The 25,693-nt window shown below is 43.3% G+C and overlaps 1 protein-coding gene across 1 annotated transcript; it reads right to left on the bottom strand.

The window, feature by feature from the left end:
• foxo1a (forkhead box O1 a) lies at positions 1–25,227 on the bottom strand. Its single transcript, XM_023262759.3, has 3 exons — positions 24,196–25,227; positions 4,505–4,696; positions 1–4,139 (listed from the first exon to the last, which is right to left on the bottom strand). Exons 1-3 carry the CDS (start codon positions 24,859–24,861, stop codon positions 2,952–2,954), a joined length of 2,046 nt encoding a protein of 681 aa, XP_023118527.2. The 5' UTR covers positions 24,862–25,227; the 3' UTR covers positions 1–2,951.
• Positions 25,228–25,693: the final 466 nt, after the last annotated feature.

Raw genomic sequence — 25,693 nt, 5'->3', positions numbered from 1 at the left:
TTTTACACAGAAGTACATTTATTTAGGTCTTAATACATTAATATTGAACAAGTTACATATTTGTATTGATTGCAAATCACACAGCACAATTCCAATTTATTCCTGTATACCTGCATTAGGTAAATGTAACAGATTTTTTGTATTTTAAATATGAAATGGGAACTCTTCCTCTTGTTACGAGGAGCCCTTTTGTTATAAAATGTAAGTAAAAGTGCAATATCTAAATTGGTCCAGAATCTGCATCATTTTGAGCAGGACTTCTCTGACGAATAAATATTGTGTGTTTCAGTTTTAAAAATGCAATATATCTTTACATTTTTTTTCTGTAATTTGCTTTTTTGATGCTATTTTCTAAAAACCGTAGCTGAATACAATAAAAACAACATTGTCAGTTTACAAAAAGCTTAGCGTATCAATCACTGCATCATCTATTTTTTCTAAATAAACTTCATTTTTTCCCATATAACTATCTGGAACATAGAGTTTTGACAACAACGACACCATAACATCTCACAGCGCTATGTTACAATAAAATATCTCTGTTTAAAGTCCAAAGAAAAAGAAAAATATAACAAGAGCAACATAAAATTAAGGAATACAATGCATAGATTCAATCATTTCAAAATGTTTGAGATATAATTTACTTAGTACAGCTCTTTAACTTTTAGAGTGAACCTACATGGATTCATTACAGTTTATCCTGACTTGAGTGACCGGCACAAATATATATAGTTCTGAGCACATCACATGATAAAAATGCTAAATATATCACTTTGACTTCAAAAGGCAAATTTGGCTATAGTACACTATGGCATGTTTGGGTAGGAAAAGGCAACACCTGGCAACAAAGCCAAACAGCAGCTTCTTTATCGGCTCCTCTGCCTTTTGAAATGTTAAAAATGGTATTTTTACTCACTTTAACTTGCTCGCTCTTTCTTAAAATCTGTCAGTGGAGTCAGATCGTTTGCCGTTGCTGTTCTGGAGTATGCACGTTTTCATTTCATCCAAAAAACAAAAGTAAATTGAGGATCTTTCACCTGTGGTTGATAATTAAAAACCTGCATACTTAGACAACACGGGATCGCCTACTGACGTGTGAGGATTCTAGATCAATCGGATAATAAAGGCTCTCAGTTTTATCACATTCAGCCACCAAAACCAGTCGACTTTATGAGAATCAGTCACGTTGACAGACGAAGGTCGCGACAGTCTCGTGCACGATTATCTGCTTCTGCATAATAAGTCACCGGCAGGCTGGAGAGTTTGTTGTTAGTACAGCAATAGGTGGGAAAAGCAAGTTTGAAAATGCAAATATACAAGCTCAGATACGTAACACTTAGTGGCGCTTTTCGGGGGAAACTTTAAATAATGACTAAAACAGATTAAAAAAAGATGATTGGCTGTTATCAAGTCACGCGTTACCATTATATCAGATGCTTAAAAAAGACATAATGATAGGTAGAGGTAGGAGGGGCAGAGTGAAAGTAGTAAGGCTGTTCCTAATGACAGCATTTAGAGGGCTCTGTTGAACAAAAAAAGCAATCATACTGTACTAATCTGGATCACTAAACTTTCGAGACAAACAGGGAAATACAAAGAGCTCTGAAGCCATACAGGGCACCGGCTGGTTTACTTGCAGTGACGATCTCTGCACGCCTCATTCAGCCTCGGCGTGACAACAACAGTAGCACTGAGAATATCTTTTATCCAAAACCGCCTCGACCTCATCACAATCACAGTGCCGAAAAAGCGTTCAGGAAACCTTAACAATAACAATTTACAGTCACTTATTTCTTCTGCAGACAAGTGAAAGCAGGAAATTGAAAATAAAAGAGTTCACTGTTCTTTTCTTCAAGACTGCTGGATTTGAGTATCTTCTGGACCGTAGACATTTACAATATTAAAACCCTTCAAGCCTGCAGTCAAAATCTACTTTGTTAGGCACAATAAATAGGCCCCTGTGGTATTAAGGTTCAGAGTGACAAATAACCCAGAACAATTCTGATGTCTGAGTGCAGGTTATGCAACAGCATAAATCTATATTAACCACAAATAACTTATGTCTCAAATATATACTAAATCTACTAAACATCTACTACATCATTTTAATATACATTCTTAATGTATGTACAAAGAAATCAGAAAGTAAATTATCATTTTACAGCCTGATTGATCTCAAGCGCAGATCTGTGTTTAGAAGAATCGGATCCAGTTTTTCTCTGAGCTCATTTTCGGTTGCCTTGATTTTTGCTTCCATTCTGTAAACACTATTTACAATCTTTAAAAATACACGACGAGACCTGATTTTACAAACCGTATGATTACACTATGTACATTCAGATAATAAGTCAGTTATAATGTAACATCACCCAAGGATTCTTTGAGAAATCCCTCGCTTGTTTTACTATCATGACAGTCCACAAACTCCAGGAGCCAGATCACCTTCATCGCCCGTCTGCAGCGCTAATCAATTATCATTATTTGTACATACAAAAGCTTGACTGGTGACACAGTAAACAGCATGAGTTTGTGCACTTCTACACATTGTGCTGCAGCTGCTGATGAGATGTAGTTGGCAGTGTCAAAAATTACAGACTCGACTAAATTACTACTCAACTCTGTAACCTTTGTGAGTAAACCAGAGAGGTGTGTTTCAGTTTGGCTCTTCTGTTAAGGCAAAATGTTTGGCACTTAGTTCGTACAGACTGTTAAAATAAACCTGACTTCATTTTCAGGGGCCCTAAAGGTGATTTGTCTGCAGCAGGCTGCAACCAATCTCAGCCTGCTGATGTAATTTTTTTGAAACAGGAATGTCATTGGAAAAGAAATTGCAGGTGATGTTGAGATGAGAATAAAATGCATCTTAAGATACACGTTTAGTCTCAAACGAGTTTACCAAACAGCAACAATAGGAACTTTTTTCTTTTTTTTTTTTTTTTGCATTACAGTCTCTACCCTGACACCCAGCTGTGTGTGGTGGTCTTCACCCCATGTGGGAAACCTTGCTGGGTCACCACCGGCTCAAAGTTGAAGTCCAGCGAGTCTCCGTCCATCAGAGTGTCATGGAGCACCGTCTCCATGTCAAACTCAAACTTCTCGATGGACATGTCATCCAGGTCGCTGGGCAGTTTCTCTGGGTATGAGGGTGGTGACAGGCCCGGCCGGCCGAATCCGTTGGTGTTCAGAGGACAGAAGCCGCCGGGCATTCCTCCTCCGCTTAGGTGGCCGGAGAGACTGTAAGGCATCTGCATGTGGCTTTTGGCTGCAGGCAGCCGCGAGCTGCCCCCGTTGTAGCTCAGGGACATGAGCAAGCGGCCGTTCATAGCTGGTGATGAGGACGGGGCTTGGCTGTGCACATTGTGTGGGTGAGTGTGAGAGAGGCCATGCGGGTGACCGTTCCCTCCTCCCATGAGTTTGGCTGCATGTTGGCTGCTGCTGTAAGGCGGCAGCATGCAGCCGCCGCTGGACTGAGACACCACGGTGTCCACCGACGGCATCAGCTCTCCGTGCTGGTCTGTATCTGATGTCAGCAGCTCCTTTAGAAGCCCCGCAGTGCAGCTGTACTGGCCCATGCTGGGCCCGAAGCTGGGCTTGCTCTCCGACAGCGTCTGCAGCGGCATTGGAGACAGGGTGTTCATCCCCGCTTGGCCGTACACACACTTGTGGTAGTCTGGCTGGGACTGTGAGGCCATGCTGGGGGAGCTGTAGGCAGGATACCCTGGGCTGGGCTGCATCATAGGAGAGGGGGAGGACTGAGAGGAGCCGGGGGTCGTTGCCCCTCCTCCAACCTGAGAGTTGTTGGGCGACAGCAAGTTCAGGTTGTCCAGAAGGTTCTCCATGACGTTCTCAGAGCTGTGTCCCAAAGAGCCTGTCATCTCAGTGAGGCTGGGCAGTGTGGCTGTCATCTTGGCCCCGGGGGCTCCTGGGTAGCCCATATGTACATCTGCCTCTCCCAGGTCGTCCTCGGGCATGAAGGGAGAGAGGCGGCCGCTCAGCGTGCTGGCGTTCGAGCTCGTCCGAGGCCTGAAGCTGTTCCACGCATCGTAGTCGTCGTTGCTGTGGGAGTTGGGGCTGCCAGGCCACTTGGAGTAGGATCCAGGGCTGTCTGCGCCTCCGTCAGGGCCGCCCTGCAGGGACAGCTGTGGGGAGACAAGGAGACTCTCAGTGCACCGACAATACTATGCGTGCCAGAGTCAATCAATTTAACATACTGTTGGCAGAAAGCAGTGGAAATAAAACAGGGCTCAAAGATAAAAGCACCAGAATATATTCCTTCCAAATCTGTACCCATAAAGTGACTATTCAGCTGATGTTTAAGTTAATTTGACATATTTAATGTCCAAAATCCATCCCAATTCTTGGTGATATTTATCTCACCGTATCTCAATTCAGCAGAGCACACGGATTAATCAACACACTAGTAAAATTAGTTTCTTTTATAGAAGAAAGCAACGCTAGAGTATGTCTGAGCATAAGACTACAGATGGGTCCTGGACCGACTTACCTTTTTCTTCGCTGCTCTCCCTCTGCTCTTGGTGAACTTGCTGTTGTTGTCCATGGAGGCCGCCCGGCGTCGTGGGGACTTGCCGCTCTTCCCGCCTTCCGGGTTCAACATCCACCACGAGCTCTTCCCCGTCCCTTCATTCTGGACACGAACAAAGCGGCTGTGCAGGGACAGGTTGTGTCTAATGGAGTTCTGCAGAGGAGACGAAAGAGAGAGAAAAGCTGTGTGAGGAGACAGACAAACAGAGAGATTTGCCCTTTTCCCACAACACCTCAGTTCTGCTTCATCACACAAGTGCAAATCCATCCGTACAGGTGGTTGTCTTTTAAAAGCACGCTCGGCTCGACAGCTGACTTATGAGGAGAAAAGGGAGATTTTGTGGTCACTCAGCAGTCTAATGCCATTTGCTATTCAGAAAACACATGTGCACAAACACGCACACAATAGATGCCAGTGAGTTTGCTCTGTGAGTGATACATCCTGAACAGAGCGAGGATTAAACTGCAGGCACACTTTTCTCCAAATACACTGTACATGAGGGCCTTCCTTCCCAAAACAGAGGGGCCTATTGTAAAACACCATTAAACCAACAGCCACATTCCACCTGACTGTGTCTTGTCTAAACCAGCACAAAATCAAAGGGAGGAAACAGACTAATCTTTCCTCCTTACAGACACATCAATGTGGCGCTCGAACGTTGCTTAGTGACGCCACCAGTGGAAAAACGAATTTTTTTGTGCAGGAAGCTAGTGAAGCGTTATAAAAACAGGGCAAACAAAAGAGCGAGAATATTGGGCAAATGTCTGCTGAGCAAACCACAGAAAGCGAGACGCCGTTTTCTCTCCCTCTGCTACTGTAATGGGACGCTCGGGTTGCTCATCATTTCAGACTCGGTTTGTTTTTCGGCCGGATTTTTCAAACCCGCCGGCTCAACCTGTTGTGACCGTTTACCCCCGGAGAATAATTTACACTCCCGTTCTGTATCATTTTGCGTCCAGGACTTAACATGAAGTAATGAGCCTTGTCCAGACATTACTGTGCATGCGTAAAGCTGGTTGTTTTGGAAGAAAAAGGCTGGAACTCCCGGCACACACACACACACACACACACACACACAGAGACACACACAGCTTAGCGTGCATAGTGGCTAACGTCATCAAGCCTGTTCCTGTTGTGAGTCACCGCTTCACATCTGGTTCACAGTCTGCCCTCTGCTCTGCCTTCACCTCTGCTTCTCCTCATCTCTACCAACTCTGCTCGGCCTGGACTCTTAAATCTGGTCCCAATCTAACCTATGCCACACTTACTTCTTATTGTTGTTGATGAATTTCTTGTTTAGTCTGCAAACATCACATTCTAATATTCCTTAAGCCTTCAAACTGCACTCCAACACTCACACATAATCAATTTACAGTGATATAAAACAGAGAAAAGGAGCAAAGGTTTGACACTTCCCCTCAATAATTCACTTAAATGATTAAAGAGGCATTCCAGCCATTTAGTGTTGCACTCCTCTACAGCTGGGAGACTTCAAGAGACTTTTTGTCTTTAAAAGTGCTTAAAATCAAAGAAGGTGGCCAGATATTTTGACGATACTAGAATGGGTCAAGCTCTTAAAACACTGCACCCTATTACTGCCTTTAACGCCACTTGATAGCATCTTTTACTGGACCTCCCACCACAGAGCTGTTAACTCCCAACACATTTCCAGCTCCAACACTTTCTCTTAAAAACGTTAAATCTGCTGCTGAAGCTGAGATGACACTACCGGGGTTATTTTTCTCAAACTCTGAGAGCCCCAGAAGACGTTGCACAACTCGTCACAGGTGAATGTAAATGTGTAAAATTCTTTCATTTTCTCTTTAACCTCTCCCATTTCTTCTCTTTCCTTTCCACATGAGGACCTCTCTGAACACAAATGAATGTCATTTCCTCTGAATCAAATGGCCCGACCGCCTCAGCCAATGGTCTCGGGCTAGTTTGCATGATCTGAGGTACGTGACAGCCCTTCCCTGATTAGCTTAGCAAATGCTTTTCTCCCCCCCTTTCTCCTCCTCGTGCACATCGGTAGCTATGACAAAAGGCGAGGAGCAAAGTCTGGTCATGAGCTTCTCTTTCCCATGACTGCTAAGAGTGCTGCTGATTTCAGCTGTGCTGCAATAAGGAATGACTGCAATGTGCGCACAGACGCCGGGATGTCCTGTTACAGCCCTATATCATCCTGATGACAGCAAAGCAGAAACTCGCAGCTAAAGTCTCTACTTTGGCCACTTTGGTTTCTATTTTGGCTGATGTCATGCTAAAGGGTGTGATGACTGGGAACATTTGAAAAAAAAATAAAAAATTAAAGTATTGGTGCAAGCGAGAGGGAGTAACAAGTGAAGGGTCATAAAAACTGCTCTGATGGGAACTGCCAGAACTCGGCAGAACTCGGTGTGCCGTGTGGGGAGTGCGGCTGAAGGGTGTCTGCTGGGGCCAATGGAAAAGCCTCGTCTCCCACTGTGTGTGTGTGACAGAGTGCCAGCTCATGTTTTTAGTGGAATGGCAGTACGACAAACAGCAGCACAGTATGGTTTTGATTTTGCAGCTCCCTCCTCTGCAGGCAGTGATATAGCGGTCTGCAAACGCACGCTACTCGGGACGAACACACGCACATGAAGCAAGACACATATGTATGAATGAAAACTTCTTTGTGCTAATAATGAAGAGACATGCCTCAACTTTTTCCTCTTGATTATTTTTCATCTTTTTAATATATTACATTTTCTTTACAAATTAAAACTCTTGTTTCTTTTGGATCCCGAGACCGTATGTGACACTGATTTATCTCTGGCTGCAGTACACAGGAATCTAAACATTCCAGCTAATCACTGTGTGCAAAGTTCAATTGTAATCACAGCCAACTTGTTAGTATCTCTTAGGAAACAGTTAAGGCAGGATTCCCAGCCAGGCGGCCATCACAATCAACATTCCTCAGCAAGGTTACAAAACCCAATAATTCACAGAAGTGATTGCTGTCGTGAGAGGACGGTCCTATCTTGTGTTTTGTAAAAATATGACAATAACAGGGTCTCATCGCAGAAGTTTTTTTTGTCTTTTCCCAGAAAAAAAAAAGCAAAAATCAATGAAGACAGTTCAGAAAAGCACATTGCACTCAAAATAACACTGGAAATGTTAATACATGCTTTGCACATCATAATAAATATTACCTGTAGCCTGACATTGCTGCATCACTGAAGGCTACTTTGTGATTAAAAAAAGACCTCTCTGTGTTGTTCCTGAGCCCACCGTAAGGAGCACCACCTCCGTCCTCTGAGTCAACAGAACAGAGCGGCGCTGGCAAAACACAAGGAAGTGACCACATGAAAGAGGACTGTGGCAGGAAACAGAGCTGACTTCCTGTCTCACAGGAAACATGGCGGTCGGTAAGCAGAGAAAAAGGCATGGAATGCGAAGCCGCAGGGTCGTGCGCCAAGTGGACACCACAAATTCAACCCGCCCCCCCGCCTCCTCCTCCAAAACTGCCAAAACAGTTTATGTTTAGCAACTGGCATTAATGCCTGATGTCAGACTATGTTCATTAAATGAAAGTAATGTGCGACCTGTAGAATTACGTGACTGGATACGTCATGAGTCCACACGTGACCGTAGTGTATGTGAGCAGCAGAATGTGTTTGAAGTGTTTAAGTAATGGAGAAAGAGGGGTTGTGTGTGACGGAGTGGGCTCGGATCAGCAGAGAACACACTGTGCTGATTTAAACTCCTTCTCTGGCAGCACTACTGAAAGGCCACACTGTTCGGTACATCACCCTCGTCTAGCTTTGCTCCTTCGCTTGACTTCTCATCTCCTCACCCCTTTTTAATGTCATCTCCTCTCCTATACGCCCAACTCCTTTCATCTCCTCTCTTTTATTCATCTTTCTCATCTCTTCATCTTGTTTTCATTCTCCAATCCATTTCCCTCACCTTATTTTCTCTTCCTTCCTTCTCCTCCTCCTCTCTCTGCATTTTTCCTCTACCTTCCCTCCCCTCCTCAGCCTGTTTCCTTCCTTTTCCTCTCTCTTGCTTTCTCACTGTGGCCGTGCTCTTGCAGAAAAATGAAGATGGCGTGCCAGACAGATGCTGGCAAACCGACTGAGGCGCTGACGCTCTCAGAGCTGCTCAAATGTCAAATCGTCTAATAAAGAAAAAAAAAATCCCCAAAAGAGCGCAACACCACCTACATGCAGTGCTGCTTTGAATCAAGTAAAGCCACAAGTGAAACCTCGGCTGCAGAGCCTGTACAGCTATAGGCACAAAGTGCAGCTCCTCACTGCAGCAGGTATGATCTCACACGGCTGCAGCTGCAGCTTCACACACATTTACCAGCGATATGGAACAGATGAAAGTAAAAAATGTGGTTTCCCTGCATCCTTTCCACTGAACTCATTAGAGAAACGGTGCTGTCCTGAACAGGCATTCTCACCTTTTTGTTGCCAAGATTTCAGCCCAAACAGAAGGTGTGTTCTTGCACTGTAAGCTGCTATTTTCTATGTAATGTCTGCAGCTGCGATGGGGACATCCTATAGAGCCCGTGCACCGCTTCTAACCACCTAAGTAAGTCGGCCTAAAGCTGCAGCTTGGTCATGTCTGGAGGTTTGTGCTGAGTCTGGCTGAGTTAGAGCAGTGCGGTTAAGACAGAAAACGTGCAAACTTGTCATTAGCCAAACACCAGCTCAGCATGTCTGCCCACTTAACAACAGCATGGGGCTGAGCACACAGTTCCAGGTGAGAGGGCAGGGCAGCGAGTGACCGGGAGCTGGAACCACAAAGTCATCATAAAATACACCCACGGTGATTTCTCCTGTCTGTGGCAGAGAGTATTCTGTGATCTGGAGAAAGAGCCAACATCAAATGGTGTTTAAATGCAGAGAGAAAAGCTATCAAATACCAAAAGTTGACATCTAATATCTGGATAGATATGTACTTAGAACTGCTTGTTCATTGATCATTGTATGTTTATTTGCTTCTAGTGTAAATCATGATGTAAATTAAAATCCCTCAAAGTACCGTTCTGCAAAAAGTATCTCAGACGCTGGCTCTAAGATTAAGGAATTTCCAACAATGCAGCGGTTTTAAAACTCTACAAACTAAACTGCAGTGACAGCCATAAGTCACATTTATTTTTTCTTTCTGTGGAAATTCTGCTTTAATTTGGAGGGATTTCTTTTCCTGATTGTTTAACCAGGCAAAGTGGGTTTTTAGACAGATTGGATACTGATAGTCAATAATGACAAGATCAAATAAATTGTAAGTATATGCAGCTAAATCGAGGCATCAGGGAATATTTGGTGCAACAGTTTACACTGGAAAATGGCAGCTCCTTTATTAGACATTAAAGAAACTTGTCAGGATATCAGGAAGACTGTTGCAGTTGTATCAATTGTGTGTATTGCTCCTCACACATGCTTGGAGCCTGGGGATAAAATGATCTTAATAACAGTTGAAAAACAAAACAAAAAAAATCCCTGAATAATGATGATAAACTGATGTTAAAAGCATCAGCCCCAATCATCACAATCAGCCATCAGGCTACAGGAAAGGTGGTTATGTAACGCACACGTTGGACCAAAATGAGGGAAAAAACACACATGTTGCTGGGACTTTTAAAGCTGAGTGACATCTGCTGCAAGATATGCAGGTGACCTGACGCAACACAACAAAAGTCCCACCATTTGAAATGCTACAGTCCCACTGAGGATACAAAAAGCCTAAAATATGTAGTCATACACTGCTAGCAGTAGCATTAGCTACCAACTTCTAACTACAAAAAAGGATAGGAATCAGGCCTTGGGCTGTTTGTTGACTTTGCTGGTCCCATTTCTCTGATTTATAATATTATTATGTGGCACATAAAAGTGTTAATGTGTGCGATATTGATTTAAGACACTTTCATCATTTCAGACACAGTTAATAAAAAGCAAATAAGTTAGAACCATAATGAAGCTTTATTTAATCATTTAAGAATATTTTCTGAACTGAAGTCACCCCTTGAACTTCATTTTTGCTGTTTTCATTCAGCATTACTCATCAAAACATATTGTGTGACAAGTTGATAGTGTTTTGTTCTTCATTAATTGTGATAATTCTCTGTCAACAAGCATGAAAAATGCTAATATTTTGGCCAATGAATTCATCTTTGTCTCTCTTACATGCAACTAAATACAGCAAAACACGTTCACAAAGCAATATGAACAGACTGTGATGACTTCATGTGTTTGCAGTTTGATAGGTTATCATCAGCACCAATATTGAAGTGACCAGCGATAATCACTGGCCTATTTACTAAAGTCAATACAGTGATGATCATAAAAGGCAGTGGAAATCAAAAGCAGAGCACAGGAAATGTAAAGCCTTGGGCCTTCTTTATTATTCACACCCTCGGTTTAAAAAAAAAACCCAACACAACAACAAAAAAAACCCAGTCTGGAGCAAAGTGAATGATTGTTGTCATTAATGTTGCATAGCAGCGAGCAGCACAGTACAGCGCCTCAGGTCTGACTGGTCAGAAAGGAAGAAACATATCACTGTTAGCAGGGATATAAAAAGAAATCTGTCTTGCCACAATTTCTGTTTTTAAAAAAGTCTCAGATTAAAAACGGAAAGTGACCCTAGGATATGGTTCTAGCCAGAAATAGGTCGCTCCTGCCCTCGCCCTCCGTCCCGCCTCCTTCTTAGCCTTCTATTCCTCCCTTGTCCTTTTCACTCGCTCCTCTGGGACATCATGCATGTACACTGCTTGCCACAGATGATCCGCACACTTGTGTTGCAGGGGAAAAAAGGGTCCCTTTCTCGCCCGCTGACGTCAGCTTCCAATAAATCAATTTGGCAAAGAGAAAGGGAGAGCGAGGCTCGGACACAGAGCACTCAGTGTGCAGCTTCTCAAATTCACTTTAGACTTGTACGAGCCCAAGTAGCAGTCTATGACTTCCAGGAAAGTGCCTTCTCCAAATGGCCATTGTCAGATGCTGAGTTATATGACCGTCATAAAGCGCAGATGGAAAGGCAGAAAACGCAAGTCATGCAGGAGCAAATCTGTCTGCAAATGTATTTACTGACGGCCTTCTTGGCAGAATCGCCTTTTCACAATCCTCTGCAAGCAATCTTAGTGCAGCCAACCCCCCTCTTCCCCTCCAAACGCACACACACACACACCCACACACACACAGCTGAACTTGGACGGCTGAATGGACGTTGATTGGTTAAGCTGAAGATTGATCAGTCCCACAGACACTGGAGACAAATGATAAATAGTCTTGCAAGTGGTTTTGTGCATATGGCGAGACTCAGCGAAGCCACTGACACTCCGGGATCTTTCATCACCGTATGACAGTGTGAGACGAGCAGCGAGCGAGACGAGTGGCAGAGTGGCTATTAGTGAACTTCCTGCTGCATGGTATCCGCACAGGAAGAGCTGGCCAGTCCTGATACTGATCCCACTGATGCCTCTGGTTTTTATGCAAAACGAGACCCTGGTAGGTGCAAAGAAAGGGACTCGCCGGAGAAAACAGCGGGTTCAAGAGCCACAACTTCCTAATCAAAACTCTCTAGTCTGACAGGGCAAAACAAGAGGAAAAAGGAAGGAGTGGGGCCTTGTCCAGGTAGACTTTTTACAGCAGGATTACAATGGCGGGTAAAGCTCTTACTGTACATCTTAGAAATAGTTCCCCACTTAAGATTTGCCCTCATTATGGACCCAAACAAACAGAACTCGGGGACAGAACAATACATCATTTGCCATTTCCTCTAGTTCGTCCAGGCCTGACATTTGGACAAATTACTCTGAAGGGGAAATCGACTGAATAAGCAAGTGAGTGACCATACATTCAAACTTTAAACTATATAATCAGCAAGTCAAACAGTCCACTGGAAGCGAGCCCAAGATTTTGTGGTCAGTGGCAACGAACCTCCAGCAGCCAATCAGGGTTTTGCAATTCCTTGTTTTCATTTCATCAGGCCAGTAAGGAAAAGGACGAGAAGCTGACCAGAAGCAACTCTGTGGCAAATAACATGTAGAAGAACGATTCAGGAGAACAATTTCTGACAAAATACGCCTACTTCATATTTTTGGTCAAGTTGTTGAGACATTTTAGCTCACTTAGGCTGCAAAAAATCCCCCATAAATCAAAACATCTACATTTTTTAGCTTCATGACAATGGTCAGGTTTTCAATTTCAGCTTGTGTTGACAGGATGGTATTGGGTTATCACTTTACAATTATCTAATATAAAGCAGACTGTAACCATAATTCAGTACAATAACTTATTAAGGGTTTCGCTTCAATCATCAACTGATAGATTAACTGCTTTTGTCACTAATTCTTTGTGACGACTCAATTCTTTTTAATGCTGCCACCTGGAGCCCTTTAAGTGCGTCAATTCTAAGAAAAACTTAACAGTATGATACATTTACACCCATTTACATTGTTGCACAAGGCTCCAAAAATCAAACCTCAACGTGTGACTGCACTCATAAGAGACTAACCGAATGATTAACGCTGCATTTTCTCACAATACATGTTGTTTACGATATCTGCTTTGAAAATAATGGGCGATCGGGGCTCTGTGTTTACATGTTGTGCCCGCTCTTGTTGATTTCCTGACTCAGATTTAAGCGGCACGCAGCTCATGTGTATAGACAGGGACCGGGTTGTGCTGGCTAAGCTTGCCATGCTAAAATATGTGCATGTGTTGCTATGTGCAACACAATGCGAGTCTGTAAATGCACAGAGCTGTGTCTGTGGAGTGGGGGATATTTTTTGCCTCTGATCGGCGTAGCCACTGGGCTGGGCCGCTGCCTGCTCGGCCTTGCATAAAGATGCAGTGTGTGGACCACTGCTGGGTGCCTGTGTGGCAGCCTGAACCGAAGGCCTGACCCACCGCTGGAGGGACGAGGAGGGGTGTTATGGGGGTTATATTTATACGCTTGTTACCCCCTGTTCAAACTAGCAAACATGGGGATATCCCAGAGCTGTTTTACTGCTCCAACGATGAGTCTCCATCCAGTTACAGAGCCGAGAGGATTTCTCACCGGCACGCTTCCTTTGTGTGTTGTTTTAATAGCCTGTAAAGCGTCGATGCAAACAACTTGACTTCTAAAGTATCTTTGTGAAGACGACTGTTTGTGAAAAGTTAAGTAGTTTACATGCTATATGGGTTTGTCTTTACGAAATTCAGCAACATGTGGAAGAAAAGTGAAAAAAGTTGATACCTGCAAAAGCTCAAACATCAACAGAGAACCTGAGAACATTGACCGCCCACACTGTCTGAATACTCCCTGTTCTTAAAATCTGCAGCACTACACAGATTCCTGTTGAGCGCCAAAAATGTCACCAAAATTAAAGGACCTCAGCTGGAGGTTAGTACTTGAAAGAGTGTAAAAGAGGGCATACCGTCAACCTTGAACTGACATCAAGGCTCATATTTTTGGAGTTTGAAGCCATAAATAATCATTTTTTCTGCGCTTTCTGTCCTTTGTAGAAGACCTTTGACTGATGGATGAGCCGTCATCATGGAGGAAAATGATTTCGTTTTACATTTTTGATTCTGGTTCCTGATAGGTTCGCCTCTCCTCCCATGTGCACAACACCCGTGAAGCAGCACATATGTCGATACCTCTGCGAGGCTGTAATGCACTTACCTGTTCTCCGGTTCTAAAATTAGCATGAGTCATAACCGTTTCCCGTGAAAAAAAACAAGAAAAAAAACACACACACAAAGAAAAACCTTATGAAAGGCAGTGGAGCCATTATTTCTTTTATCACAAAGTCTTTTTTAATGGACTTAATGTGCAAAGGAAGTAACAGTGACACATCTAAAAATTAAATACATATAAGTGAAGTGAGCAGGACACGCATCAGGAACTGATGACTGGATTCGTGAATTGGTTTTCTCAAAAAAGACATATTTTTGTGTTTTTAAATGCAATATGAACATTGTTTAAAAACATGCATTGCTCGGGCACTCATGTACACTTGTTTTTTGATATTATTATTATCACTAATATCATTGTCTTTGTTATTTGTAGCTACTACACCAATCGCCAACAGTAGATTCAATGTAAGTTTGTTGCTAAGCTAAATAAAAGTCTTTCAAAAACATTCTAGAAAGAGATTTTGGTGAATATTTTGTTCCCTCTCTGGGTAGAAAGTCAAACTAGACTGATATCAACATAAAAACTTCATCAGCCACATTTTTGTGAGAGACCGTAAACTCTAAGTGTGATATTAACCGAGCCAAAACCTGAACTTGGCATCCCATTCAAAGGGACCATTATCAAGCTGGCATCAGGACAAGTCAGGACAGGGAGTCTCGCTTCAGCATTTACCCTGTTTAACACTCAGTATTATTTAGCTGAATTTGTCAAGTGTACATCATAATATCTCAATGTGAACATTCAGAGAATTTTAAATATTTACTTAGAGGGCCGATAAGAAGTGACACCGATTCGTTTCCCAGCTCAGAGTGGAGCTAAGAGGAAGAACGAAGGAAATGCTGGAAGAGGAAGAAGCCACTGATTCTGGCGTCACGCTCAGTGTTGCTTCCTCTCCCGATGACATAACTACCCCACATACCTTGTACTGCTTTCAAAGCACCCACTTCCTGTCAGTCACAGGCAGAAATTTGCATTTTTCAAAGCGGAGATGAGCAGGTGGAAGAAGATAGAGACAATAGATTGAAGAAAAAAAGAGCATTTATGCAATCACTGCAGCCAAGTGCATGTGCTGACACAGAGCATATCATATGTAATAAAAAAAAACACTTTATTACTGTTGCAGTTTGTGCAATTAGCAATAAAAAGCAAATTCCCTGCTTTTCCTGAGAGCAGGAGTGTTTCCACATTTCACATTATTTCTGACAGATTGATAAGATAAGACAGATGGAGCTCAACAATGGTATTAAAGCTCTATTATTAGTGCAGTACAGACTGTCAAACTAAATTCAAAGTTTCAGATGGCATGCAACCTTCTCCAATGTTTCTCTCCACGTCAAAACTAAGCAGAGTAAAATTCCAAATGAAGATATCTTTAAACAATGAAAACATCCCTGGATTGTTAACAAAACAGCGTAATCTTTCTCGTCAATTACTTCAACCAGGATATGAATGAATCACTGAGAGAAAAATGACTCTGCATGTGGTTACACATCCAATCAGCCTGCCTGGCACTGCTGCGTTTCCTAGAATTTAACACAAAACCCCTGAAAGAGGAGCCACACTGGAAAGCGGAGATGCTACCCGCAGACTGTACAGTACATTCAGCTTGTTTATATCGAGCAATAGAACAGACATGCGACACGCTACGTAGTGGAAACTGGCAGGGCTTGCTTTGGAAATGGCTTACAGAAATCTATTCTTGAACAGAAAAGTGACTAAAAACGATCTAGTTGATGTCAAGTGAAACCTAACTGCTGGTAACCTCTGCTCTCTGAACTACGTCAGTCAAGAGCTTTGCTATACAACACAGACAATAGCACGACAATGTTGCGACACCAATGCAAACCTAAAGTGAACACTCCTGAGGGCGGTTTGGTTACGTTGTTACGCACTTTGGCCTCAAAACAAACCATCGGCTCCCTGCGACAACACGAGCGGCGGGAACCTGCCGTCAGACGCGCAGTCATAATGGCACTTCTGATTAAAGCGTGGATTGAAATTTTCACCCATGCCAGACAGCTATACAGCTCTGGTGAGCGTTCACGTATGTGATAGAGGGCCTGAATGAGTGTGTGATGGTGTGATAATGCCGGGCCAGTCTGACAGGCACCGTGCATAATCGCTTTAGGGCAGGAATTGCACAACAATGTGGGTCTGGGTAATGCCTGTGGTTTGGGGCCCTCAGCAGTGAGCGGTCCCATAAAAAAGTGTTGCTCTGCTCGCTCCTTGTGTGTCTGCAGCCACTTCACACACACACAAATACACACACACACACATAAGCTATGAGAAATCGATGGGACACCACTTTTTTTTTTCTGCTGAGGGCTTTCACTTCTCATTCGATGGTGAAATAATTTAAAAATCACACACAACACTTCCTCTTTTTGCACCATAAAACAATGCTGAGGTCTTCCTGTAACCTCGCCGGAGATTTTTCAAATTTTTCACACCGATGAGAAGTCGTGATAAAAATGCAGCGCAGCAGCCTATTCCATGAAGCAGACGGCCATGCCCGGGTAATACCACGGTCAAAACAAATGATCACGTGCTGCCGTCCCGCTACTACCAAACCCAGCACTCAGAAAAGCAAAACATTGTGACTCATCCCAAATGACTGTTTACCTGACAACAGCACTGGATGTCAAGTCCATGTTTTCAACTCTAGTGTAAAGCAACCTGCGTGGGCACCACTCCTCTGTCTTGCTGAATGAGGTTCTACTCTCCGCCGCCGGTATCTTTTTTTGTACATCACTTACACTCGGTGTGTATTTACTGGACGCTGCATGCACTGAATGATCTGTCCTCTGGTCTGCGGCCAGAAAAAGAACTGACAAAACAAAAACTCTGGAAGGAGCGCGGCGGGGTTGTGCGGTGCCAGCGTCTGAGGTGGGTGGAAACACCCCGTGTACACATTTGACATGATTTGTTTGAATTCTCAAAATGAAAGGAGCACATTATGGGATTTTCCAGTGTCCTTTCTACTGAGATAGAGGTTTGCTACTTGTGAAGTTACCAGCAGTGCGACCAACACACTGTTTAACTTACTTTAAGAGAAGTAAAGCTGGAGTTTGACCATTGATTCACATTTAAATTTGACTCCAGTTGCCATCAAAGTGGCATTTATGGAACTTTAAATCTTAAAAACCTTATTTTTAAAGTAAAGAGTATGGTAAAAAAAAAATTCGGTGTAGAATGATGTAGGCAAATTGAAAATAAGAAGGTGGAAGGAGATTCAACAGCTGTGTAGTGAGACCACACTTTCTCTTACTTCTATAAAAAGCACTAAAACTACATGACATTTGTAATAATCATAAAACATGTTAAAGAAAACCATTTGTTTGACTCAGTTTCTTAGTAAATTTCTCATTGGTGGCTCATAATAAAAACCCTGACTGCATATTTTTTGCCAGACCATCTGGAGCATCAATAAGCACATCAACCTCCTGCAGATTCAAGGTGGCTGCTTTAGGTGGAGCAACAGAAATCCTCCTTTTAAATGAAAAACGTATTTTTATGTTACGTAGATTCTTCATGCGTTTGGGGACAATCTGAGTGAAGAAAAACTATGACGTCCGCAGAACAGTCTGGCAAGCGAGAGCAGTGAACAGAATCTGAACTTTTTCGAGTGAGAACAACACATGGGATCAATCGGTGATCTTCATTTGAGGTTAAAATGACTTCATAGCTACAGAATTGCTGGATCTGTAAATAAAAGCCACGTGTGCCACACGCAGACATAAACACCCAGACACCAATTGACAGCCCGGCTGCACCACACTGACCTGCTTTCCTGCCTGTTTACTATTTGAGTCTGCTCAGATTTGATTAATATCCCAAAATGGTTCTCGGTAAGACAGAATGAAACACAACAGAGAGTAATAGCGATGCCGGCGCTAAAAGGTACACAAATGTGGAGCAGGACAGGATGAAAACATGACGTTGGGAAATCATGTGTTGGAGCTACTAGTTTTACAGTGTTGCTCAATCGGATCAGAGCAGACGAGCACAGTTACATCATATTTTCATGTCATGCTCGGCCACAAACACACAGCTAAGTGGATCTACTTGTGCTGAAACAATCAAAGGAGCTGTTAATCAAAATTTTGATCGCAATTTTTGTAACATTGGGTAGCTTGGATTATGGATTTAAAGATGCAACCATACAGTTTTGAAGATTTGATGGGCTTTTTCACTCTCTTCTCAGAGCGATATACGCTCAATCGTTTGTTATTTAGTGTGATAAAGAATCAGTATGTCAGCTGATAATGGCAATAATCATTACTGCAGTCCCAGACAGAGCAGATTAAAGACCAACAGGTGGTAATCATCAATACCCACAGCTGCTTTTTAACACCTCTGCTGTGCCAGCTATGGTGATTCAGCACTTCAAAGCACTAAGTGATACCAAAAGTGAAAAGGAAGAGGGGGGAGACAGGCAGTTGTAAGAAGATACTGGATTAAAATCATCTGGGGCGAGAAGGAAAAAAGGCAGAATATCGTGCCACAATAAAAAAGATATAAAAGCCTGTGCTGGAATGCTCTCTGTGTCGGCCTGTCTGTCTGTCTGTCATCGTGTCTGTGCATCTGCCAGCAGCAGGGCTTTAATTATGAGGCCCAGGTTATGTGCGCACACACACACACACACACACACACACACACACACACACACACACACACACACACACACACACACACACACACACACACACACACAGGAGACCAGCGTCCCACATATCTCTAACACAGTGCCTCACAGTTCCGCTGACTAACCAGTGGCACCAGACTTTGGCCTGCGGCTCCCTGATTCCAGTAAATGTCTTGTTATGCAACTCCTAACAAGTGTCACCCAGACTGAACTTAGCGCATTCTGGGTCTCTCTCTCTCTCTTTATAGCTTAATTTCTCTCTGAAGACAGTCAGCAGTTAGCTCCTTAGGGTTGGACCATGAGGGTAAGGGGAGGCTCCAGTAACCCTTCAAAAACGCCAAGTGTGGCCTACTTTGTGCTGAGGCAGAGAACCAGGGAATGGAGAGGCAGGCGACACAGGCAGGAAATGGGGAGGAGGGTGAGGAGAGCTTCTTCAGCCCTTTGCCTGAGAAACACAGCTGCCCCTCATGTCTTGGGGCAATGCCAAGGCAGGACTCCTCGACTGCCTCAGGGGGGTGAGAGGTGTGTGTGTGTGTGTGTGTGTGCGTGTGTGTTTTGAACCAGTAGAAACAGGAGGACTGCTGTTCTATCCAGCTCTCTGTCCTATAAGACACACTGAGTCCCACAGAAACAAACAGTCTGTGATAAAGTATAACCAGCTTTGTGCTTAGGATTATTCGTTGCTAAATTTCTTTAAGCCATATTCCTGGGGTTCATGGGAAATATGCTGAAAAAAGCTGTAAATAATAAAAACTTCAAGCTAATAACACAAACTAGAGGTGCAATGCGACTGAAACAGAATTATCAACCAGTTAAATTCTAATTAATGCGGTGTTTAGCAGAAATTCTGCCACACCATTGATACCAGGGCAGCATTCCTTTCCATACTTCTGGTAAAACTGAACCATTCAAGGCCAAGTTGGAAACAAATGAGCTGGAAACTTCACTGTAATATTGTATTGATGGTACTTTTGCATAAATTTGACAGTTCGTGAATAAAGACAAATATTATTGTGTTTTACTTTCAAGCAAAGTTTTGTACATGAAAATCTTTTTTCTTCCATTAGATAACTCCCATATTAGAATATTTTAGTTTACGCCTAAGGAAGCTTAACTTCTGGATTGTTTTATAGTGCCGTGACTCCGTAAGGTGCACGTTGTAATCATTTCTACCATATTGCATTTATTCATCAATGGGGAGGTTAAATACAAACTCTGGTAACATGACCAACTAGTGCGATGAAGCATCGGGGATAAGAGTAACACGACTAATCAACCAAGCCAAGATATCAGCTAATATTAGCTTATTGCAAACATATGAAGTTAGCAAATGGTTCTAAATGGATGACTAACACATCTGAATAAATGATAAATCTGAAGCTTAAAATTGAGTTTGATTCCAGAAGAATGCAGCCATTAGAAAAGGCTTGTTGGAATGTTCTATAATTTAGAAGTTTGTCATTAAAACGCTTTCAGATCGGCGACACAACTTACGGGAGTCTCTTCTCTCTGCGATGTTCTCAGTGTTTACTGTAAGACTAAGAGCGACTGGAGTCAATAGGTGCATTTACATGGTAATGACCCTTGTGTCGCCTGCTGTACAATCTGCTTGGACCCGTGTGTTTGTCTGCTCCGACACAGTTTGTTTTGAGATCCGTGGGAGTGTTTACCAACGTGGGCTGAGGAATTTCAGGTCAAGAGAGCGTCGTGTACAGAGAGAACCTACAACCGAGGTGATCTCGATACTGACATCAAAGCGTACCTGAACCATGCGGCAAATATTTATCCTGCAGTGACGTACGTATAGTAGAGAAATACCAGAAAGAACAGACTTTTGGCATATATGCAAGTGTGTGTGAAACGTGTGTGTGTGTGTGTGTGTGTGTGTGCTTTGTGTGATATTTGAGCTGCATGCATTAATAACGTTTTCAAAAAGTGGACAGTCTGCTGGAGAAAGTGACACATTAGAAATAAATAAGCAGCTCTGCAGAGAGGTTTGGTGATACATCATTTGCGCCATCTGCTCTCCTTCCTGTTGGATGGCATCCTGTGCCAGGGCCAGTGTCCAGTCCACTCACAGAGCTTCTCCAAGCTGGTCCCACCTGGCACAACTGTCCTCAAAATTCACACTGTCACAGACGGCCTGAGAAGTATGGAGGCTGTCATGACTCAGTTCAGACACGACTGAATGTGGAGGATCAGCAGCTCTGCGAAACCAGCTCGGCCTCAAACAATTATAGAGCAGACAGTCTTAATCATGCATTAATGAAAACTTCATGTGCTCCGGCCAGAACACTTTAGGGGAACCACGTCTGCATCAGCAACACAGAAAAATGATTCTTAATAAGTTCACAAAGGCTGAACCAAAAGTAAATTACAGCTAATATTCAAAGGTGTTGAACAGTCACTGCTTCCTAGAAACAAAGCGATTGTGTTGTGACTTCTGTCAGTGAGATTTACTGTATGTCTGACAACACAAAAACCGACTTAGTCAACCTATGAATCAAGCCAATATTTCCACAAACCACAGAACAGGTTGTCAGTGTTGTTTCGTGCTCTGTGGAGGTTCACGGGGTAAAAATTCAAGGTTATTTGTGCTTTTGTTTGAATGTCTAAACTCATTTTGCGAAACCGGCATCTTTGAAAGGAGGTTCTGCCACACAATTTACATATTTTCAATCAGTCATTTCACCCCAGTCCAGACAGAATATAACACGGTGGATGAAGATCAAAAAGCCATATTTGACAATTTGTGATTCATCGCTGAAAAAAATATTTTCTCACATTTCAAATGGAGACACCCATGGAGCTAAACACTGGCGAATTAACTTGACTGTCTAGAAATATCCTTTGACTTCAAAAGGCAGCAGCAGAACAACTGCACGCACGGCTCGCCACATCATTTACATTTTATATCAGCATCTTCACCACGGCGGCATATTCTTTTTAGCTCAGCCCGCCTTATAAGTGAGCTCGCTCTGAGGAGACAATGTGTGAAGGCCCCCTGTGTGGAGCCGAGGGGAGCTCTATGAATAACTCCCCTCGCAGCAGTGAATGGCACTCCGCTTTCCCACAGTATTACTCAGTTTACACCCCCAACATGGCAGGATAAGCAGAGAGCCCAGGCGGCGGCTGCGCTCCCCTCTCCAAGCCGCCAATCACAGAGAAAAAACTGTTCAAGGGATGGAACGACTGTGAGAAATTTTCACTGTTTATTTAGTGGTATTGATGAAGACACGGTGACATGGTCCGTCTTTGTCACTGTGACTCTGCTGCGTGTTCTGCAGAATGTAAATGATCTACTATTGTAGGTGATGACGCTGGAGACAATTAACTCTCGGTCACTTCTTGCCGTAGCCGCTTTCTGCTGTATAATAACTTCCAAATTACACTGTAACTAGCAGGAATTGCTTGGAAAGTGTTGGCTGCAGGTGTGTTTCATAGCCGCTGTGGTGCTAATAGTACTCCTGACATTCATGTGGTAATGCGAGAAGTCTCATCAAAAATGCTCATTACATCATTTTATAGTAAAAAAAACCTTTCCGTTGATATTTCGCAACCTGAGAGTCAGTGTGACTAACACTCTGTAGGTGTTTGGATTTTGAGATGCTGCCTCACCACACAATACTTACAGATTCTGGATTCATTTCCCACATGAATGCATCCTTTGCAGAAATTTGCTGTGTTAATTAATCAAAAGTAATCTGGATGAGTGTTGTCATGTTCATTTAAAAAAGGCTCTTGGTCAAAAACACGGTTAATATAATGATATTCACACTAACATGAACACACATTTCACTTTAAAGTTGGATTTGTGCACCACTCTGGGTAATAAAGTGATCAAAAAAATTACATTTTATGCCTACAAATCATAACAAATCTACAGAGCAGCACAGATATGAAGCTTGTTAAAGCACACATGCATTTAATAAATAAATAAATAAGGGGAGAAACCTACTTGAACAATAACACCAGCTTAGCAACAGCTGTCCAGTACCTGCTTTGTTGACTGTGTGTATTCCACTACACTGAGTAGGTTTTTCCACTCTCATTTAACTTGACTTGACGGTACGACGTCTGACAGCTCCATGAGAGTTTTGTGCTTTTTTGTAAACACCTACGACAAATGGATGAATCTGGAGCAGCGAGGTGTTCAGCCAAAACCAGCAAAAATGTGAAAGATGCAAAAGAATTATCTTTGTTAGTAAATCTGTTTGTGTGTCAGATTCACTGAGAACTAAAAAAAGACATTCTCTTTGGCATTTGTGACTGATGTGAATGTGTCATCTCTCAGCACATGACTCAAACATGGACTGCTCGGAGAGGGGAAGACAGAAAAAAAAAAAAAAGAGCTCTCTTCACAACTGCTTTAAATTTCATCGGCTACCCAGACAGCCCATAACAGAGGGAAGCCATAATAAATCTCTCACTGTGTGGCTGCAGGCTCACTATGATTTCCTGCTGGGAGAGTAGACTGTCATTAATTTATTGTCAGACACCACTGAAACTATGTGTCTCCAAATGGAGGTTTACGCCCTTCAATAGTGTGCAGTGGGAGGGCCTGCTGTCACACCACATCACAAATGTTTAGGTCCCCTCTTGTGTAATATTTTGGACCGTTTCTAGGACGCATGAGCGACTCTGGTATCTCCTTACGACACAGACGTACAGCTTCATTCAAGGCCCGCACTCGAATACAGAAAGCTGATTTAGCCCTTAAAAATCTACCATCTTGGTTTTTAAAAATTACCAGCAGCAAAGAAGAGAAGTCAATCTACTGAGTCAGAGGTCGAGGCATTTCATGAATAGCACGTTGATGGATGCAATAAGGCAAAAAGAAGAAAAACCCTGTTGAGTCAGGAGACTAAAATGAATGACAGTGCAGGAAGAGGACAGATGACTGGGTAAGGTGCTGGTAGCAATTGGTCAGTTTATGAAATTGCCATAGCTAACAATGGAGGGAGACGTGTGACTGTGGAAAGTCATTTAACTTTTCATGCATGCTCTTCTCTCATTTAACATTTGTGGACGGGGGAAAAGTGCACATATGAGCAGAAGTCCCTGCAGAAGGATGATGGTTGATGATGGAGATTAAAAACAACACTGACCAAAAAAATTGTTATATAATCACAATAAAATGATCATTAAACAGCTCAGACAAGCCAGAAATCCCAGGAGGGATATTCCAACGACACCACAAGAGATAAAAACACACGATGATGACCCTGTGAAGCCACTGTAAATACCACAGACCGATCAAAACTCCCCTCTGGATCAGTCTGTGTAAGAAGTGGCATGAGAAGCATCAACCACCACATACATACACACACGTACAAAAAGTATCAAAACGTACCTTCCAGCCTGCAGAGCTGTTGCTGTCTCCTTTGTCCTTGAAATAAGGCACACTCTTCACCATCCAGTCATAGATCTGAGATAGAGTTAGTCGGTTCTCGGGAGAACTTTCGATAGCTTTGGTAATGAGGTCTGCATATGACATATTCCCCCATGCGTTTCGCCGGGAGGAGCTGCTCTTCCTCTGGGCAGCGGCTGCAGCGGCTGCCGCGGCCGCCGAGGAGGACGAGCCCACCGGGGTGGAGAGCAGAGGCACCTGCTGCTGCTGCTGCTGCTGCTGCTGCTGCTGCTGCTGATGGGGGAGTTGTGGGTTCGGGTGCTGCTGATGCTGCTGCTGCTGATGTGGAGGCTGCTGCTGCTGCTGCTGCTGCTGCTGTGGAGCTTGCTGGTGGACGCAGTTCTCCTGACACTGGAAATCAGTGCAGAGGATGACGGGCTTCTGCTCCGTGAAGTCCTCGGTCTCCTCCAGCAGGCTCAGGTTGTTGATGAAGTCGTTGGTACCGGCGGGCTCTTGCTTCACGGACGGCACCGGCGAGGACGTGTTGGAGTCGCCAGGGTTGATGAACTCCGGCCGGGGCAGGGGCCAAGTGCACGACCGGGGCCGCGACAGGGGCTCAAAATCCGGGTCGATCTCCACCAGGTGTGGCTGCTGGGCCGCTTCCGCCATAATCGTGAGGTTTGAAAAAAAAAATGACAAGAGTTACAATGTCATGTAAATGTGACCAACCTGTCGCTCCCCCTCCCCCCGAAAAAAGTCACTTCGCCGCTGAAATGTGAGATGAATCTGTCCGGGAAAACTGTGCTCCGCCTGGGCGCAAAGTCTGCGCTGGAAGTCACATCCCAAGCCGGTGGGGATCTGTATTAACAGTCGTAAAAAATAAAAGGTCTGCTTCTTAAAAGGCCCTTTTCTAGTGGAATAAAGTAGAGTTAGTGGCCACAGGGAGTTGAGCCGCTGCTTTGTTGTTGTTTTCCGTTTGGAGCGATGTGCCGCTTGCGCCTCGTCCAGCCTGTTGACTCTGCTGTGCAGCATGTGAGGACTTACTGGAAGTATCATTTGTCAGCTGACACCGCCCACAGGAGACTGACAGCCGGCAAGCACCAATGAATGGCACCGAAAGGCACGAATTTAAAAAAAAAAAAAAAAGCTCCTTGTTTTCATTCTTTCACTAAACCTACAGACTAAAAATGGAACATTTATGTCTCTGAAATTGTATGTCTTGAGAGTGCCATTTTCCTACTTTTGTCTCATTTGATAAAATAAATTAATGTAGGTTTGTTTCTTCATTTTGCAGCAATAAAAAAAAAAAAAACTTCATTTAGCTTTAAAAAGTATCCATAAGTCTGGTACACTTTGATAAACATTTTGTTGTTTTCTAAAGGTGAACTGTAACTTGTGAAAACATTCAGACACTGTAAAGTCTCACTAACTCCTTAGGTCTTACCTGACTGTTTAAGAATTGTAATTCAGGTCAATTGTCAGCCGATGACAAAAATGGAAT

Source organism: Amphiprion ocellaris, chromosome 7 (assembly GCF_022539595.1).
Source record: "Amphiprion ocellaris isolate individual 3 ecotype Okinawa chromosome 7, ASM2253959v1, whole genome shotgun sequence".
In the NCBI taxonomy this organism is placed as follows: domain Eukaryota; kingdom Metazoa; phylum Chordata; class Actinopteri; family Pomacentridae; genus Amphiprion; species Amphiprion ocellaris.
The sequence above is the reverse complement of the archived record's forward strand: the minus strand, read 5'-3'. Positions and strand labels throughout refer to the sequence as shown.

Excerpts from the sequence above, each read along its gene's own strand:
- foxo1a (XM_023262759.3), bottom strand. The coding sequence starts at position 24,861 with ATGGCGGAAGCGGCCCAGCAGCCACACCTGGTGGAGATCGACCCGGAT. Across the intron at positions 4,697-24,195 it reads ACAGCTCTGCAGGCTGGAAG|AACTCCATTAGACACAACCT; the intron begins GTACGTTTTGAT and ends TCTCCTCTGCAG. Across the intron at positions 4,140-4,504 it reads GGAGAGCAGCGAAGAAAAAG|CTGTCCCTGCAGGGCGGCCC; the intron begins GTAAGTCGGTCC and ends GTCTCCCCACAG.